The sequence below is a fragment of the Salminus brasiliensis genome, chromosome 14 (assembly GCF_030463535.1).
Source record: "Salminus brasiliensis chromosome 14, fSalBra1.hap2, whole genome shotgun sequence".
In the NCBI taxonomy this organism is placed as follows: Eukaryota; Metazoa; Chordata; class Actinopteri; order Characiformes; family Bryconidae; genus Salminus; species Salminus brasiliensis.
Genome location: NC_132891.1, coordinates 7,872,377 through 7,892,516, shown reverse-complemented (window position 1 = coordinate 7,892,516; position 20,140 = coordinate 7,872,377). Strand labels below are relative to the sequence as shown.

The following is a 20,140-nucleotide window of genomic DNA, read 5'->3' as shown; positions in this document are numbered from 1 at the left end:
GCACCCTTGTTTGAGTTGATGCATAAAGCCCCTGATCTGAGACAGCTGTATTTATTTATTTAATACTATATGTGGCACTCATGCTAATTCATCGGGCATGGCTCTGTACCACTGTGTGAGGCTTTTTCAGGTGTGGTCACATACACATAGCCATGTATATCACACAGTACTGTATCATTGATGTGATATGGGAAGCATAACCACCTTCATTATTGATATACGTAATGCACTTATGCTAATATGACCATCCAGTCTATCCACATATCATCACTGTCCAGTGAAAAACAAAATGATGATTTTACAGGAGAAGGCAAAACTGTGCTTAACTTTGAATGGAAGTCAATGTAAAACAAGAGTGTATTCCAAGTAATTTAGATCATTTCTTTTGGTCCATTCATCTATGACTACTGTATTTACACAGTGTACAGAGCAGCTACAGGGTTCAAAACATGGAGAAAACAATAAAAAATGCCAATAAAAACAAAACAAATTGACATACATGTTTTTTATTGGACAGCAGCGATATTTATATTCATATCTCTGAGGTTCAGCTCAAGAGACCGTCAGGGCCATTCCAAAAGCTTCAGTCTGTGTCTTCTCTGGTTCTGTCTTTTAACAAGTGGTTTGAAATTTTCATCCAGGATTTGCTAAAATTTTACTTTACTACCCATGTAGTACTGCCAATGACACTGGCAGCAAAACAAACTGAAAGGATTTTTCACAGTTGGCAAGGTGTTCTTTTCATGAAATGCAGTTCATTTTTACTCTTCATGAAACCATACCTTTTCTTATTGGAGCCAAAGAATTCTGTTTTTACTTTACCAGTTCACAGCACTTAAAAACCACTTATCTGGCTTTAATGCAGGTTCTTGGCAGTTGATTCAAAGCAAATTAAGCATTTGTACCTTACTTATGCCCTCAGGGCTGAATGCAATTGAATTGGAGGCCGTTATTGCAGCAAAGAGGGGACAGATATATGATGAACACCTTGATTTCAGAATGATATTGGATGAGCAGGTGTCCACAACTATATAATACAACACATAATGATTCATACGGCGTAAATCACTGGCTATATATGAGTGAGGCAGTATACATTATTTGCCATATTTGCCTGGAACAAGTTATTGTTACTTCAGAGTTACAAGCATGTGTTCTTCTCCTATAAACTTTCATTTTGGAGATATAAGGTTTTGTAATGACAGCAACAGTATATAAAAGCACACACCTACTCACAAACACACACACACGTTCACACCGTGTGAGTGTGATTTACTATGAGCGCCAGGTCCCGAAAGGGTGCTTTATTTAATGAGGTAATTATACACTAGGTCAAGGAAGCAGCCGGGACCTGATTTATACACACTGGCTGTGGTGCACTGTCTCTCTCTCGCACACACACACACACACACACACACACACACACACCATGACTCTGACTACTGCAAGGACAACTGTACCCAAAGCCTGCCCATCAGACACTCACACACACATACACCTCCCTCTTGTCTGCAATAGCACTCACTTTACTTAGTCTTCTGCCCTTTCTTTTTCAGTCTCTCTCTCTCTCTCTCTCTCTCTCTCTCTCTCTCTCTCTCTCTCTGCCGTCACAGTTTGCAGGCTGTTTCACAGCTGGCGTGAGAACAGACTAAAGAGGCTGACACCGTCTCCGTCTCTGATTGGCCGATGCACACGCTCGGTGTGTGATGCCAGTGCCGCATTGCAATGACAAATGCAGCAGCAATGACGCGTGCTGCGGTTCAGAGGGCAGTGTGCTGTAGCCTGCGGTCAGGGGCTGCAGGGCCCGTCCCCTCAGCACCCTGCAAAGAGTGCTAGTCTCAGTTACACACAGTGCATGTGTGTGAGGATCCGAGGTCACATGAGTGTATGAGGGAGTCAGGACCAGCAGATACTCTGGTGTATGCTTTCTACCTCAATGCCTCCTTCTCTGTCTCTCTCTCTCTGTCTCTGTCTCTCTCTCTCTCTCTCTCTCTCTTCTTCATTCAATTCAGTTCATTTCAATCTCAGTTTGCCTTTACAAGCAACATGTATTCATACATTCTTGGGACAAAACCTTGTATGTCCATTTGCTTCTTTTGTATGCCATCATACTTTTTACATAATTTGAAAATGACAGCTGCCCTTTACACCGTGTGAACAAATTTATAATGAATAATAGTGTGGATAAAATAGTCCAAATGGCTTAATAATATCTTCCATCACAATTAACCTTCTTATAGTTACACTAAGACAATGGTGTTCCTTGATCCTCCTTCAACAGCTTTTCACTTTTTGTGCAAATGACCCATTCAGGAAGGGGATACACAAGTCAACCAGCCGGTTAACTTGCACAGTTGGGGTAAATCTAGGCATGAACTAACACATATTACTGAACGGTTTAATGAGCCAGTCTCATATAGATGGATAAATTCTTCAACTCTGATGCTACGGGAGAAAAATAAGTACTACTAGCTCATATTTTATTATGTAAACAGTGAAGCACTTTAGATGTATGCCAGTCTGAGGATCAGACACAGACACACATTTTGAGTAGCAAATTGATGATATGTTTATGTTATGCTAATGTTGGTGTCCAATCTGTTTACCCTAACCAGGCTCTTAACTCAGCGATCACATACGTTTTTCTGTCACGTTTCTGCTGTTAAACAAAAATATATTTGTTAGCGGGTGTAGAACAAAAAAAATTCAATTATTTTTGTTTTGTCAACTTTCTGTGTACACTTATACATTTTTACACACTTATACACCTCCATTTTTAGCTTCCAGACAATGATATTCTTTTATCACATCGACACACAGTGGACGCAATTGGCATTACAATCTATTTAGTGAGGAGTATATGGCCGAACAACTGAGGATTTTTCACCACGGCACTTTGTTGGGTTGTTAGAATGCCTGTTAAAGGGTTAGAACCACTGACATTTTGAAGATACAAGTTTTTGTTATTTTGTTCTCTCTCTCTTTCTCTCTCTCTCTCTTTCTCTGTATGTGCACAACTGCCACGTTGAGCTTACATGCTTTACTGTGACTTAATGAAGCAGAGGCCTGTCCAGACATGAGGCTTCCAGACGCAGCTTGGGAGCTTCTGAGCCTGGACTTACCCCCTTAACCAGCAGACTTAACATTCACTTATTCATCATTTAGCAACTACAATGACTTATTTAGTAGCTAGAGTGTAAGACGTGAGGTTATGAAAGTGAGGAACTGAAGCATGGGCCCACATACAGCAACCATCAATGCACATTTCTTCTCAAACCCTCTTCTCGTCTCTTATCTTCTCTCTCTACACACATACTGACAGCTATGCACAGTGGCACAGCTCTGTTTTCAACCCAATCCAGTGATGGGCCTCGCTGAGAACCCGTCTGAGAAGTGTACTGCAAAATCAAGAGAGAGAAGTAGAAGCCTGACAAGCAATCTTGAAAGAGGAGCTGGGAAAGGGCAAAAAAATTGAGAACCTGAGATTAAGAAGGCTGAGAGATGGAGAGAGAAAGCGCACGGCACAGAAACAGTGCGCGAGAGAGAGAAGGGGGAAGAGATTTAAGACTGCAGGGAATTGGAGGCGAGGAAAATCCAGCTGTGAAAATTAAGCAGCTTTAAGTAACTGCTTGCTAAAGCTGCATTCTGAAGAGTGGCTCCTTTCAGAGACTCATCCACAAGGTTGCACTGGTTGCAGGGGATAAGAGGGGAGAGACAGAGGGAGGGAGAGAGAGTGGGAGGGAGAGAGAGAGAGGGAAGGAGGGAGGGAGTGAGGAAGGAAGGAAGGAAGAGAGAGAGAGGGAGATGACAGTGACAGAGGCTCAGGCTGTTTCATAACACATGGCTTACAGCGATGTGCTGAATTAATGCTCACAAAAGGTGCCTCATCAGAACAGCTTTTTATTTCAGCATCTTCCTTCCTCTTCTCCGAGCACACCTAGCCACAGTCACTTAAAGAGGCATGCTATCTCAGAGGTTATAGCTATAGTTACCTATAACTTCCTCTCTTCTTTCATTGTTTACAGGAAGTATCAACCGAACCGGGGCGGTCCCCACATTTCTGCGGACCCCCACAGTCATCCAGCCTCATTTGGACATGAAGCCCTTCCTGCAGTTCCCCATGGAGACGCCTCCGCCTCACAGCGTTGGACTCTTTCACAATTTTAACACGGTGAAAATCTCATAATGATTATAGATTATAATTCTTTAGGAAATTATTCACATCTTAAATTTCAACACAATTCCAATTTCCATACAATTCCCACTCTGTTTTCAGAATTCCAAAATGATCACTTCAATACAAAATGTTTGCAGATGAATTACCACCAGCACCACCAAATCTTAAATAGTGACACCCCCACCTTTTTCATAGCATGGCTCCTGAAGATTAAGTATTTGTTAAATAGGTCCAGCCATCCACTCATTCATCCATCCATCTATCCATCCATCCATCCATCCACATAAACATGAATAGCAGATAAACATGAACCTATTTGCTTAATGTCAAGTGTGAACATAAAAGGGTATAGATCATTCCAGAAAATATTTTCTCTGGGTGCTGATAATGGGTGCTGATAATCCAACATTCTGTCTTCACTAACGCTCCCATTAAACATAGTAGAAAGCCTTCCCTAGACAGTAGAGACAGTTTCTCCAACAAACGTAGGATAAACTGTATCTTTAATACCCTTAATTTCGAATAAATAATAGGTGTCCCAATACTTTTGTCCATTTTGTGTAGTTGTCTATATGTGCTAGTGTACAATTGTGAGGCATATGAAGCCATCCAACCACACCTTTTCAAACTGGAGCTCAACATGCTTGAAGGAGAGCAGTTCTGTTAAGTCAGCTAACAGACCCCCACACTACTGTGACTGGGGAGAAGAAAGACCATCCGACTTACCTAGAGTCAGCGAGGCCAGTTGTGCTTACTGGAACGTTTTTAAGACAGTGTTTCTTAAATTATGCAAGACTTCTAGCTACAGACTCTTCCCCCATCTCCCTGGTGAGGTTCTACCACCTGCACCTTTTCAAATGTCTGTGGGGTGTTTGTCTGCACTGGTCCTCATTGATTTCTGTCAGGCCTGGAATAATAAAGCGTGAGTTATGGCTAATCATAACCAGCGCTACCCTTTTCTCACACTCAGCACTCCTTCTGCGAATCCATGTGGTATGTTTTTTTTTCCCAGATTGCACTCTGCAATGCAGATTAGGCTCCTGGTCAGCAAAACAATGATGACAGCCTGATCACGTGAGCAAAGTGTGCCTGAGGCTTACGTTGTGTATAGAAATCAATTCTGATTTGCGATTCGGGGGTCGGCTTGGGCGTATGCTAGCACTTGTTGCCACTGTAAAATATGGCATGCACTTTGGCTGTCTCTCTGACAACAGGGAGAGAGAAGGAGAGAGAAAACACAGTCTTTATGTGCCAGCTCAACAAATCTCAAGCGAGTGATTTAAAAACCGTCTGGTTTCGGGCCAAATCCTCCAAATCATATTTGGAATAAGAAGCCAAACAGACATTTTAATGGTGTGAAAGATATATGAGGAAGAGCTTATGGTTGTGTAAGAGTTTAACACCAGGTCCTTTTAGTCTGAGTTTTGGTTAAAGCATATTCAAGGACAGGCATCTGACGATTGTTGAGGTTTTAAATTTGCAGCAGGCTGTAAATCTCTGCTGTAATGGCTCCATGGGACCACAGTGGTAGAGGCAAGGAGAGGATGATGAGGGGGGGAAATGTGCCTGCTGCCCAGCAGATGGGGGTGTTGGAGAGGCTGGAGGACGCACTGACCTCCCTCTGTAGGACACGCACCGCTGAAAGCACACTGCAGTGCCTGCGCCATTGCCTAATGGATCACTGACATTTACAAGAATCCCCCAACACAGGTAGTAATGGCTGGGCTTTTTGCTGGGACAGGACAGCATACCTAGACAGGGGTTCTAAGATTGCAGCACTTAGTAATCAGAAAAGACAGCTTTGCACTCATTAGCATGCATTATGTGTCTTTGAAACCAGTGTAAGAGGTAGCATAAACATGTTAAAGCTCATGCTTTTGCTATTGGAATTGATATGCAAGTGCAAGTCTGCAGTCTTGTTCTTGGGCTCTTAGTAGGGTTAAATACATATCCTTTGCTGTATTATTTAAATGCAATTACACAATTACATATTTTCTTGCCTAGAAATTTAGGCAGTCAGTTAAAAATATTTACATTCACTTAGCTCAATGTATAGCCAGTTTTATAGTAAAGGCCATGGTTTATATTTTTATACAGTTGTTGGATGTAGATAACTTAATGCCAACACTCTCTCACCACACGCAACTCTTCGGAAGACAAAAAACATTTTTATTCACCCTTTGGTCAGTTATTGTGAACTTTCTCAGGTGATGTAAACTCACTCTACCAAGCACTGTTGGTGGACAACCATTGTGATGGATCAGCATTCACTGAATAACCTGAACATTTACGAAAATGTCAGATGTAGCAGTACCACCCCCAAAAGGTGCTCAAATTAAGTTACAGATACCCAGATTGTTTATAAAGTGTCTCGGTGTGAGCATTTTACCAAGATGCTAAGCTTGAACTGTTAAAGACATGACTGAGAAAAGCTAGTGCAGTTTTGTTGTTTCCTTACCAGACTAACTACGCTAGCCGATCAGCAACAAAGCCACCACTAAGAAGAAATGACCCTGTGTAGAAGACGACTTAAGTCTTAATAAGCATCCTTTGCCAGTTAGCTCACTCTGTGTGATGCCAGGCAGTGCAGGCATCTGTTAGCTGAAGTAACAGAACTGGTTACATGGTTAATTGGTGGTTTGGTGTTCTCCACTAAGTTTATTTAATTGTCCAATTACGTTGAGTTAGCAGGAGTTCATAAAGATGTGGTGGAGTTCATAACATTTTGGTCTGCTTTTGACCACCTATCCACACAAAATAGGGCTTTTTGAATGGAAATATTCTCAAAAATGGAGGAAGGTAAATCTCAGTTTTTAAAAATCATTGTGTGATGGGGGAGTCCTAGCTGCTGGTGGGATATTGCTAAATTTGGGGAAAAAATTATGGGGAAAAATGTCTTCTATGTATTCTAATGTTTGTCTCCAATTGTCTTTTCCAATGTTAAGTCATTTTTAGGGGGTGGTCAGGTTAATCCTGAATTCTGAGCTCTTTTCCAAAAGTTTTACACAATTTATGGAAAGAAATTTACTGCCTCCATCGATGCCATAAAAGCTTAACCAGCAGATCTTTGTTGGAGCATGATTTACTTAAAATGATTAGTTTTAGTGTCTTGGTCCAGGGAGCTTGGACAGGGAAGGAATCTGTAAACAAAACAAGAGAGCAGACCTCTGTGTTTGGGGTCCACTTCATAGCCCCTCCACTGAAAGGAAGCAGTCTAGGGCGTTCCTGTGTAACATTTACATGGGTCAAATGAGTTACTTACTTATAAAACTGAGGCACATTGCTGGAGGCACTCTGGCAGGACTCCCGTCCATAGTGCCTGGAAACTGTCAGTGAAGGTGAAAGGAACGGGAATCGGCTGCTTATGAGAACTTGAAGGATTTAGGTCTTTGGAAATCGTTACATACCACATTTTATGTCCAAGATAACAGAATTTGCCAAGCTAATCCACCTCAGTTTGACTCAGATGTGGGCTTGTGTATTTAAGGAGTTGGGGGCAATTGACCCCCTCGTCCTGTATTGCCTCATGCAGGGGCTTTAATGTGAATGTAATGTGATTTGCCATCTACCTGCCTGTCCGAATGGATGTGCTCATAGGCACAGACGTGCCTGCATAATTTATCGGCAGCAGCTGGCTGGATCGTGGAGACTCACGAGTGCCTGGCACACACTTGCTTGTGCTGCAGAGTCAGGAATTTCCGTTCAAAGTCGCTCGAGCGGGCAGGTTGTGTGCTGACTTGTTGCCGTTCACCTGCTGCATCCCCTTGGAATTCAGCATACCATCTTGCAAAAACACAAAGGCTGCATCCCAATTGCAAGGTTTAAACAATATGCTAATGCATAAGTGTATATATAATATTCTACTGCCAGTTTGGCAGGTTGGTACCAAAAATATTAATATACCTGTTTTGTACTAACAGGAAGTGATGAAGCATTGCTATGCCAACATACGTGACTGCATTGCATTGTGGGATAAAAGTGTCCATCGTAACCACATTCGAAAACTAAGTATGCATTGTGGATATTTTAATAAACTCAACTTTGACATTTCTATCTATACTAAATACTTCATACCCAAAAATGAGTAGTAGTATTTTTTTTGGGACACACCCATTGACAGTTGCAGGCCTTGATCTATTTAGGAGGCACCTCAGATGACTTAACCCTAGTTGCAAGGCTAATATAATAAATTAAATTAACATCTTAATGCTTAGACATTTGTCTTAAATTATACCATTTATACCAAAAGAATGATGCACATATATAAATAAATATATATATATATATATATATATATATATATATATATATATATATATATATATATATATATATATATATAAATCTGCCTTTTGTGGTTGAAAATCCATCATAGGCTTATATTACTTGTTAGCATAGGACTGTCACAACTAATCAATTAAAACCTAATAAATTGGCATAGTGATTAGTTTGCAATGTGAATAAAAAACAGGTCATTATAAAGCTGTAGTCAGCAGTCTTAACATTCTCCAAAAGAGAGGATACTGCATTAGCGCTACAGTTGCTTTTGTGTTGGAAAATGGAAAACCCACACCAACAGCATCTCACCAATGCATGTACGTCCATCGTTTCAAATTTCACCAAACAGCCATAACATTAGCATCCCCTGGCTAATTTTGAGTAGGGCCCCTTGTGCCACATCTGACCGTTTGAGGCATGGACTCCACAAAACCTCTGAAGGCAACCTGTAGTATCTGGCACCAAGATGTTAGCAGCAGATCCTGTAAGTTGTGAGGTTGGGCCTCCATAGTTCACCTCAGTAAGACTCAGGCGCTCATGACCCTGTCGCTGGTTCACTGGTTGTCTTTTCTTGAAGCACTTTTGGTAGGTACTGACCACTGCGTGCCAGAAAAACCCCACAAGACCTGCCTGATGTTTTGGAGATGTTCTGACCCAGTTGTCTAGCCTTCTAAACTTGGACCTTATCTCTTGTTCAGGCCCTTCTAGGGTTTTATTAAAGATTCACTGTAAAAAAGTCAGAAACCTGCCACTTGAGTGTCTGTTCCAAGCTTCAAATACTTAAAACATCTTTAAATGCAGTTTAAGCAGGGCTGGCTTAAGTGGGATTAAACTCTGTGTGGGAAGTGAAGGTATGCCACTGCTAGCTTCAGTGTTGAGGTAACACTGAAATTCCTATACAGGTGCTAGTGGGCTGGTACTTAAGGTTATTTGGAGAGTGAAGGTTTCTGAATTACACAGTATGATATTATGATATGCATGGCTGTGACAAGCTCATGAGACAATTGTCTTAAAGCAGCATTAAAGATTTCTCAAGATTTCTTCCTTTTAACTCCAGCATTAAAAAACACTTTGAAAAGCACTGAACTGAATTAGCTGCTACTCACAGACATATTGCTAATGCATATTTCACATTCCACTACTGGTCTCTTTTACAAGTATTTTGGAATCTGTGAATGACTCTGCACAGTGTGCTGTGGTCCAGTTAAAGCCATTCTGACTGTTTGACCTTTTAATAAGACAGAGTTACTTGTGATTAATCATGAAAGTATTCATTAGTTTACTCCATTAATATTGGAATTAAAAGTGACAGCTACACTAGCCTCATATATCCAGTGCAAAACTAACGAAGCAAATTTTGAAGCCCAAGCCTGTTCTGGCTGACCGACTTTTGGGGTAAGATGATCATATCAGTTTTCAGTTTAACCCAAGGCTGTTCAATGTTCCTCTGATAGATGCAGGGCTGCAGCTGCATGAACACTGTTGGAGTTAGGGAGGCATTTAATGTAAGCGTTTGACTCACTATGGGGGGAGCCGGGGGAGGGGTGAATTAGACAAGCTGTTCAGAGCTATGTGCCGGTAGATGCTGTGAAGGAGAAGAGTAAGAGAGCGTGAGAGAGAGAGAGAGAGACAGAGAAAGCAGAGGAGAGTGCATGACATTTCCACTGCATCTGGACAGATTGAGTGAGTATGCCTATGTGTGTGTGTATGAATGCCTGAATAAGAGACTGTGTAAGACAGAGAGATAGAAGGAAGTTGGTCAGGGAAAGAAGAGAATAAAGGAACAGAGTGAATTAATGAGTGAAAGAGGCAGGAAAGGGGTGGAAAAATGGAAACATAAAGGGGGAAGAGAGAAAGAAAGAGTGAGAGAGACGGAGGGCATTAAAGGCATAAGATCTTGGCTAACACTGGAGCAACAGAAGATAGTGATAGTAGATAGACCTTAGCCAACAAAAGGAGCAACAAGAAGGATGAAGATAGTTAGTGTGTGACAGAAAGAGAGAGAGAGAGAGAGAGAGAGAGAATGAAAGAGAGAGAGAGAGAGAGAGAGAGAGAGAGAGAGAGAGAGAGAGAGAGAAGGAGAGCGAGAGAGACCAGCAAAGAATGACAGAAGTTTCAACATTACAGCCTGCAGTGTGGAGAGAGAGAAGCAAAGGAACACCGGAGAAAAAGAAGAAGAAGAGAGGGACTAATCCATGATCAGTAAACACGACAGTGTGTGTGTGCATGGAGTTCCCGGATTTCTTAAAAAGAGGAGATGCTCAGCTGTGTGTGTGTGTTTGTGTGTGCACACGTGGGTGTGTGAGGAAGAAGCGAGCGTGGGAATCAGGTGGTGCAGTGGGACAGTGAGGATCACTTCTGAATAATCTACCCACACGCACACACACACACAGACACACTCACACTCGCAGACGGATGCAGCTGAAAGCTCCTAGCGGTGCTGAGGACAGAAAGGTGAGTGTCTCACATGGACGAGGAACTGAGGCTGAGTGAGGGAAAAACAAAGCAGAGCCATTCCCGGACTCTCTGGGCTCTACAGGCTGGACTCTATTCAAAGCAGTACAGTTACTTCAAAGGCTGTTTTAACTGGCGAGGTGCAGGTTTTAGTTGCTGATGCCAGAATATTCCTGTGGCGGGGCATGTATCAGAGCTTGTGGCACTGATATTTGCATAGAAATGTATGAAAGGAAGTATCAGAGGGGGAGGAATGATGGCTCTCCAGGGTCTTCACTTGTGTCTGAGTGAGTTAACTGTTAGTTCAGTCTTGGTTAAGAGGTTTTCTGAGTATCTTGATTTCGATGGTCTTTGGTAAAAGGCTGAATGCTGAATGACTGACGTAGTATTAGGTTCTAGATTTAAGGAATGGAAGTAATAGTAGTTTCTTGTAGTTTTCAATGGTTAAATGATGCCGCTGTTTCATTAGCATGACAGTTATGCTAGATGGTCTTGTTTGGGGTGGTGCTGAAGTGTGTCTGAATGTCATTTGGAGGACAAATTAGGTTTACATGTAATTTTTAATGAAACATTATGTTGCATTTGTGCCTTAATAATTACAACTTCTAAATCGCTGATATTCTCCACTGTCTTGTAATTGAAAGAATAGCATCATTGTTGCTTGGGGCTGCTACACAGTGCTTCTTAATAATATAATTACTTTTGCTTTATTGAAATACAACAGAAAGATATACTGAATATACACACTTGGTTCATTCGTGTACTAACGTTTTTGGTGTATTATGTATGGTGAGTGTATTCAGTTGTGGTGTTTATTGGTTGTATTTGTATGTTATATATTGTGTTGTTTTGTATCCCGTGTGTAGTCTTTCCTCCCACACTACATTCTCTTGGTTATACATTTATATGTAAGAGCAAATTGCCATTGTCTGTACTGCTAAGGTTTGGCTGATTACTGCAGATGTCACTTATTATACAGTATAACTGATTATACTGTCAGTTAAATCAGTTACCTTATGTATTTCAGTTGTTCTAACACAGAATTGTGTAATGTACATTTGTGTAAAATCCTGTAATCTTACTCCACCTGTCAGTCCACATGCTTATTTCACTCTCTGTGATGGCTCTGTATCTCTCAGCTTGTCCAGAAATGCATGTGTAAAGTGTGACTCCTAGGTGTGACTTAAAGCATGAATTATGCTTCGAGACTGTACGGGGAGTCCAGTCCAGCAAGGAATATCAATTTTTGCATAATACATTTTAAAGGGGATTCCCACATGACAGTGTTATATTATAGACTCACAGAATGGAAGCAATTGTAGTTTCATGTGGTTTCAAGGGTTAAATGAGACTGCTGTTTCATCAGCATGACAGCTCTGCCAGCTGGCCTTGTTTGGGATGGTGTGCTGAAGTGTGTCAAATGGTCAGTTGGAGTCTAAAGCTTTTTCTGAACTGAATAAGTTTTACTTGATGAGTTACTGTGTATTTTAAATGGGATCGGTTATGTCAATCTAGTATGAATCTGCAGTATTTGTACTTTTTCAGCCATAGTTGTTAAGAGTCAAAAGATGGATAGTGATTTTAGAGTAAATGGCCCTCTGAAATTGGCCAAACCCTTGGCTCCCTCAGCAATAGTCCTGTTCCAGTCCATCCCAAGGAAAGGACAAAGCCTGCTGTTAAGCAGTGTTGTGTGCCGTTTTTTTTTCTTCACTGAGTGTGGACCCTGTTGTGTAATGCTGACATCAAATTACAGAGATATGTTATCCTGCATGAACTGTCCAGCCAAATTTCTTATCTCCAGAACATCTGTTGAGAAACCCAGCTTGAATAGTGCAGAAGGAGAATTGATTGAACTGAACTGATTTCTGCATAATGTAGTTATTATGTGTCATTCAGAGTGCTGTGATGTCAAATGGTACATTGTTGAGAAAATGACCAACTTTACAATGCAAACATAGTAACCCACAATAATCAGTGAACCTATATATATGTATATATAGTGTTTTTAGGGGAAATGCTCAGACGTGATGTTACAAGCGTATTTACAACCCTGTTTACAACCCTGTTGTTTTACCTCAGAATAAAACATGGTGATTCCCCTTTTACAGTGGGTGTCTGGGAAAGAAATGAATGCTTAGCTCTGCTCCACATTTAATAGCATAGTTTTAACACTGTAATAAAAACACTGTAATCGTGCCCAAGTCTTACCAGATAGAGTTGCTGTTCTCTTGTTGAGTCCTCTCAGTGCAATCAGTGTGCTGTTTGCAAGCTAAAGCAATTGTTGCCGATTAGCCTTTAGCCTTGCCCTGACTCCCTTCCCTGGGTTAGTCTTTCTCAAGCCTTCCCATTAAAGAAAAGTTAACCATACTTTCCCTTCTGATGTGTGTTTAGCTCCAGTTTGGATCAGTTGAGGGAGCAGACACTAGAGAGAAGAAGGGGTAAAGTGCTGGCATTCGCTTTTAGCTTAGCAAGGATTCCTGTTTGCCCCTGTAGCTTTCACTTCATTATGTGCAGAGTTTGAGCTCCCCTTATGCAGACACTGGCACAGAAAAAGCTGCAGTCATGAGGCCTGGTTCCCATAATGACCTATATTGCCATAACTAGCAGAGTCTGGAGGTGATGAGCTGCCCACCAGTATCAACAATTTGATGTTTTCCCGTTTGACTAGGGCTTTAGCTGGAGGCCTGGGTTTATGTATGGTTCGAGGGTCTAAATAGTCAAGACTGTTACGAAACTGTCCTGGGATTCTGGAATTGGCCTGAATTCCAGCCCTGTTTTGGTTATGTTGGATTTGGCATTTTATGGTCCCTTTAAATAGTGGTAAATCTGACAGTATGCCACTATTTGGGGACTATTTCTTGCAACTATCCCTTGCAACACCTTGCATGTAACTCTCCCTCATGTATACGTTTTAAAAGAGGTTTGGGTGTCTGCTTTCTATCACCACCACTGCAATAAACCACTTGGAATGACTTTGTTTATATCCGAATGTTTTAACTGTGCAGAAAGTATGAACATTTGGTGGAATCCCGCTTTGAACAGTGACACAGTGAAAAAAAAGATAAAGTGTCCCTCAATGGAAGAAAGGACAGTAGACTGCGCTGGTCAGATGGTAGACTCTCTGCTCTACTTTCTGAGTTGACGCTGCACATGTAAGCTGCTGTTCAGTGGGTCACTCTGCTGATGCATGTTCTCTCTGGACCATCATAAGTCACCACAGTCATCATAAGGGAAGACAACCACAGATATTTAGATCTCCTCTACACAGACCCAGGATGACAGAGTTGGTTTTCAAACACTGTTGTGATAAGTGAACATTTTTCCCCTGGATATCAGCTAGATGCTATTATCGACACTTTAGCCAAGAGTGCTTTTGTCATGTTAGTGAGATCACATGATTCAGTATGTTTATGATTCATCTCTGACCTCTAAAATAACCGCAATGGGTGTGAGATATGCGTGTAAAGTGCAGAAGGAGCAAATAGCAGCAGCTCTGCACTGAGGGCTATTTTTGTCAAGGCACAAGGCACAGAGGGGCGACTCCCTGGATTTTTGTGCTGGAGCAACACTTTGGCGCTTATGTTCGTTTTTCTTCGTAAGGGTGGTCTCCTTAAAGCGCTTTTAGCTGACTTTAAAATGCTTCAGCGTTCTTAAACTAATCTGAGGCTAATGAGAGGCCTTTCCAAACCTCGTCTCTTTTTTCCAAACCTCTGCGCGCTTCTCCGAAGCCCGTCGTCCATCTCCTGGCAGAGCCGGTTAGCGCTGACAGTTGTATCTGTTCTATTGATGCGCTCTGGCTTGCGGCGTTCTGATTACCCAGCTAACTGCCAGCTCCAGTTAATCCCTGGAAGATTCATGACGGCAAAGCCATAGAACAACATCATCATGGCTAATCCAGTGCCTGTCTGGCTGTTGCGGCGCTGTAGACTTCGCATATGTGTGGCACTAGCCGACCCCCTCCTCTGCCCGCGAAGAGCTTGGGAGGACGGATGAGTTTGGGGTGTGCAGCCAAACGAGATAAGAGGGGAACTATCCCAGGAAGTCCGGTGCTAGGCCCGTTAGCCTACAGATGGTGTGTGTCTGCACCGTCACCCCCCTCCCGCTCCATGCCTGAACCCTCTGCGTATTTACCTCTAATAGAAGGTTGCCTGGATACAGTGCTTGTGCTAAGTTTCAAACTGTTTTTGTTTGACTTAGGGAATATTAATTTTAGCCTCTCCCCACTTAGCCAGGGAATGGAGGATGTTGCATGCAGGCCTGCTAAAGCCTGTTGTTCTTAGAAGTCGAAATGAACGGCATGACTATCATCTAAATGAGTTCTGAAATGTTAAAAAGATAATGCTTTGTGTAATTGAAGTGACTCTCAAAATGTTGCTTAGCATAATCAGAGTGTCTGAATTAAACCCCAAGTTGAATTTACTAATTTATAACATATCATCAAATCACACACTTCCTACAAGTGTTTAGACTAACATATAAACCACCCTGCTTAAAGAAACAGCTCAGAACAGCATTAATTATGTGCTGGTCTAAGCTGATTTATACTGGTTAATTCTGGTGATGCTGGTAATTCTGGTTTAGCGTACAGAACAGACGCTGTGATTCCCTTCTGTTTTATAGAAATAAAATCAAAACTGTCCACCATGTTGTTAAATTTGCAACCAGTGTATGTGCAGTAGAGACCAGAGAGCAGGAGCCAGACTTGACAATGCATTTTATAGACCAGCCCCTGTCTCCCAGATGACGTGTGTCTCAGACCGCCTTCATTGAGCTTACAGATCACAAGCAAAGTGGATTTTCCCAATGGAATCCCAGTTTGTCCACTAAGTGAAGTGTTTCAACAGTATTAGTGTAGTTCATTCATGTCTATGTGTAACCCCACCTTTTTGTTCTATAGCAGAATATTGTTTTAAAAGCTGATTTTTGGGGAGAATTTTAGCACAGGAAAAACTAACTGTTGGAATTAGACATTGGGGCTGGAAAGACAGTTTAGAGGAGAAAAGATGGGCTGTTTTGTTATTGAAACATGGGGATACATCATACTGCATACTAGACCTGTGGTGGCTTCACTTTAAAGAAAGGTTGCACAGTCCATGTTTTCTACAGTCATTGATTCATCTGGTCAGCCAGCATGGTCTCAAAAAGAATTACATTTTGCTGGTGATTAGCATAGCTTTCACTGCCAGTTACCAGCATACTGGTGTCCAAAACACATTGTTTGCTGGCTCAATATTCAGAGCAAAAACTGAGCTTTAAAGTGCTCTTAATGTACCACTCCTACCACAAGCTAGCACATTAGCCACAATACAACACAATAAGACCACCCTTTATGCTGGTTTATGCTGTTCTGGTAATGGTTTAGCTGGTCAGCTAGCATGGTCGTGATGGTTGACCAGCATACCAGTGTCTTAAACATGGCATAACACTGTATGCATTTATGGATACAACGGACCTAAGGAGAGAAGATTCATTATTTTTTCTGTTTGTTTGAGCATCAGAAATGATAAGTACAATATTTTTAACAAAAACTGGGAATGTCTTAATCTTATGCTGTAAGATGTTATATAACCCCCAAACTAACATACTAGAAACACACTAGCATGCTAGACACGATACAACACAATAAGATATAATGTGATATAACTGGGTGTAAAACGATACGTCGTCACTGTCACACCACTCTTACAAGCTAATCTTAATCAGTGCAAATAGGTTGATAGCAGAGCATGGCTCTCTGTGTGTACAGAGCTCATTTTGACATTTTTAAGGCAACCAGTTCAATTTATTCCAAGCCTGGGGTGATGGACACCTCAGCTGAAACAATTAGGGTGATGTCACTGGATACACCACTGCTAGAGAATGTCTGACAAAACAGTTAGTGCAGTTCAGTCCTTCAAGGGCTGTGCTGTTTACTGCCAGGAGCTAACTCATCTCTGGGTAAAGAAATTTACGATATTTCCAGACGTTTTCCTCATGATCAATGCAGTGAAGAAGCCTTTATGCAACCGTTATCCCCTCTGAAGTGATGCTTTTTCAGTGTGTGGTGAATTTGAGCCGGTAATCCGTACGTTCTACTTAAAGATACTGATGAATTGGCTTTGGTGTGCATGCTAAGTGCTAATTCCCTAATTATCTAACATGGCATGGTGGGGAGCCAGCTCAGAGTTATCAGTAAATGAGTTGGGTTGTCTCTGTTAATTAGCCAAGTTGTTGATACTCTGTAATACAATACAGGGACATATAATACATGAGAAGTGGTGCTTACCTAGACTGTCTCACAGCGGCCTGACCTTTTTCTCTGTCTGACCCTGCCATACCCGCTGAACCTCTAACCTACAGGCCATTTAGACCACTCAATCAACATGATTAGTAGCCTGTCTGTTTCATGGGCTCTGCTTCTGTGTACAAGAGCTAAGTTTCATTCCTTTCTCTTTCCCCTTCCCCTTTCTCTCTCCCGTTTTTTTTTTTTTCTTCAGATGGATCCTGTTCAGAAGGCGGTCATCAACCACACTTTTGGCGTCCCTTTGGTGAAGACCAAGCGGCCCATCATCTCCTGTAACGTCTGTCAGATTCGGTTCAACTCGGAGGTACGCTGTCTGTCTGATGCTAGTGCACTGGCTGGATGGCTGGACACTCTGTCTGAGAACTCTCCCAGTGCCCGTGGTTGTTATTGCTATAATTCCAAAGACAGTGCTTGCACATGGCAGTATCTGACGTGTTTTGGATGTGTAAGGGGTGTTCTGTTTGCTTGGTGCTGAGGCCTCTTTTTTATCCTGCTTTTCACTCTCAAAGTAGAACACTGTAAATCCACCAGCGTTCAGCTGCGCTATGTATCTGCATAACATTTCCATGTTGCCGGGGAGGCCCGGAGCGTGAAATGGGATTCCCCCCCCCCCCCCCCCCCCCCCCGTCTTGATTTCAAAGGGCTTTTTAAAATCCTTATCAACATGCAGAGTTGATTAAGATCTTATGGGGGGTGGACAGTAATATCAGCCAAGTGTATGAGTGTGTTTAAAATTCTCTGGTTACATAAAGACAAAAAAGAGGAAAAATAAGCCAACATTTTGGTCCAAACGAGACTGTGAGAACAATGTAATGCCTTATATTTCTCCTTCTCTCAAAGGAGCCTATAAAAGCACAGTCGATCTCTGAAAACAGTTATCATTTCTGTGGATCGTGTTTTGAATGGCGTCGAAGTGGTTATGCTTGTTAAGGAGAAACTGGAGCCTGGAATATTCTGCTGCTGAGTTCAGGTGGCAGCTGTGATAGGCAGTGCACAGTGCATGGGGCTAGTTACAGAGCAAATCCTGGGAGTGCCTCGCAATCCTGCGCTATTTTTATGGCGCAGCACTGTAATCATGGGTAGAATGTGGTGTTCTTGGTGGAAGGGCTGTAATCTTCAGCTTCCACTCAGCAGATGTATGGCCGACTTTGAGCCACAGACGCTGAGAGTCGAGGCTTCAGGCCGTGAATTTTGGTCTGCCTGCGGAGGCTTGTTAAGTAGCTATAGGGCCAAAGTAGTAACAAAAGATTTATGAGAAGACACACTGAGACTACCCGGCTTACAAGCAAGCTCGCCTTTTTCCGGGCCGCAGAACTCCAGGTTGCTATATATAGGCCCCGTTCAGGGAATAACGATCACCTTCTTGTGTCCATGGGTAAACTTGCTTTGCTTAGTTGTAGTTATGTTAGCTTAGTGTAACTCTCTGATGGCCTGGGCTGTCTGTAGAAGCCTCGGTTTATAGCCTGGCTCGTGACCTGCTAGCCAAACCAGTTTTGACACGTTGCCCCCTCGTAAATATTGACACATGCTGAATAATAAAACATTAAGTGCCTCTTACCCGACATCTTTGACACCAGCAGCTGCCCTGGTTTGTAAAATACCACCATAAAACACCCTGGGTGTGCTCAGTGCCCCCCTGTAGGTGTAAATGCACAACTGCAGGCTCTACCCACCGCACTCACATGGATGCTGCTGTTGTCTTTGTGATGTATACTTAGCAATTGGAGTCTTGTTTTATCGGCACACCCAGCAGACAAAGACAGATGGATAAGCAATCAACAGGAGGCAGAGATTGTGCACGACTTCAAAGCGCCTGAAGTTGACGCGGCGGAGACCCGAGCGCATCCATCACACAGCATTAGCTGTGCCAAAACATTTCAGCTGCCTTTTGTTGCACCACTTTCAGGGAAGATCGCGTTATAATTCCCACGTGTCATTAATCGGGTGCACAGAGCGAATGCAGCAGTTTCCCTCAGCAGCGCCGCCTGGAGAGAGCGCCACATTGATTCCCTTCAAAAATCCGTCCGCTCGCCCCATGCCACTGTTATTTCACGCCTCATTATGGATTCATATATTCCTAATCCCCCTTTTTCCTGATAAGGGAGCATATTTACTGTGGGGAGAAAAAAAACTGCAGATTGGCTGCCAGCCTTTATCACGCACTGCATTCATCAAGCCCGAGGGTGGGGGGGCTTTGTTGAAGCTGTGTTGCTGTGATGTCGCAAGGCAGCAGCCTCTAGTATCCTCTCCATCCCTCTTGCCCTCTCTCCCTCTTTCTCTCACGTGAGACGAAGGTATAACCTTGCCGTGCTGCAGGAGAGTGATGTCACCACATTGTGCCACAATTTGCTGCAGGATGGGGTTGAATGCGCCCCCCACCCCTCCCCCCACCACCACGCACACACACACACAGACACACACACCCTTCCTAACCCCTCAGCATCAGAGCTGCAGTCGCCCTCCCCTGTGGCTTACTGTCTGTCAGTCTCTGGGCCCATCACTCTCTGTCAGTAGAGGAGCTTTACCCCATAGCGGGGTTTACACAGCTCTAAAATGACTGTGGCTGCTGCTCCCCCTGCTGCCATCTTAGTCTATTGGCTGTATTTAGTGATTGCATCTGTCATTGTGAGCACATGTGGATGAGCGAGAAGTGGTAATCCGTGCCTGTAGAATGGTACGGTACAGCGCCCTATCAGAAGGTGTCCTCATTTGTCCTTGAGAATAAACGCTTAAGCCGATTGTCCTTTAGTTTCATGAGCCGCGGTCATAACCCGCTCTTCCAAGCATTTCCTATCAGATGCGTCCAGATTCTCTACTTTCTTCAAAAATAAAAAGTGTCAAAAGGGGTTGTTTGTAGTGAAGAACCAGTTGTGGTTGTAATATCCTCTTTAGGGATGCACCAGTCTAGGATTTTGGGAAGTTGTCACTATCTGAGATTTATTTTGTTG

The 20,140-nt window shown here is 42.6% G+C and overlaps 1 protein-coding gene across 3 annotated transcripts in view; it reads left to right on the top strand.

Annotated features, from left to right (window-relative positions):
• znf385a (zinc finger protein 385A) overlaps positions 1 to 20,140 on the top strand; it is a 90,230-nt gene that overhangs the window by 44,974 nt on the left and 25,116 nt on the right. The window contains exons 2-3 of one of the 3 annotated variants that reach the window (XM_072696133.1): positions 4,026 to 4,171; positions 17,386 to 17,496. In XM_072696133.1, the coding sequence (XP_072552234.1) occupies positions 4,026 to 4,171; positions 17,386 to 17,496 (257 nt within the window). Of the gene's footprint in view, positions 1 to 4,025; positions 4,172 to 10,051; positions 10,139 to 10,165; positions 10,910 to 17,385; positions 17,497 to 20,140 lie in introns of those variants that run through there. The other 2 variants (XM_072696136.1, XM_072696135.1) reach the window with 2 other exon arrangements.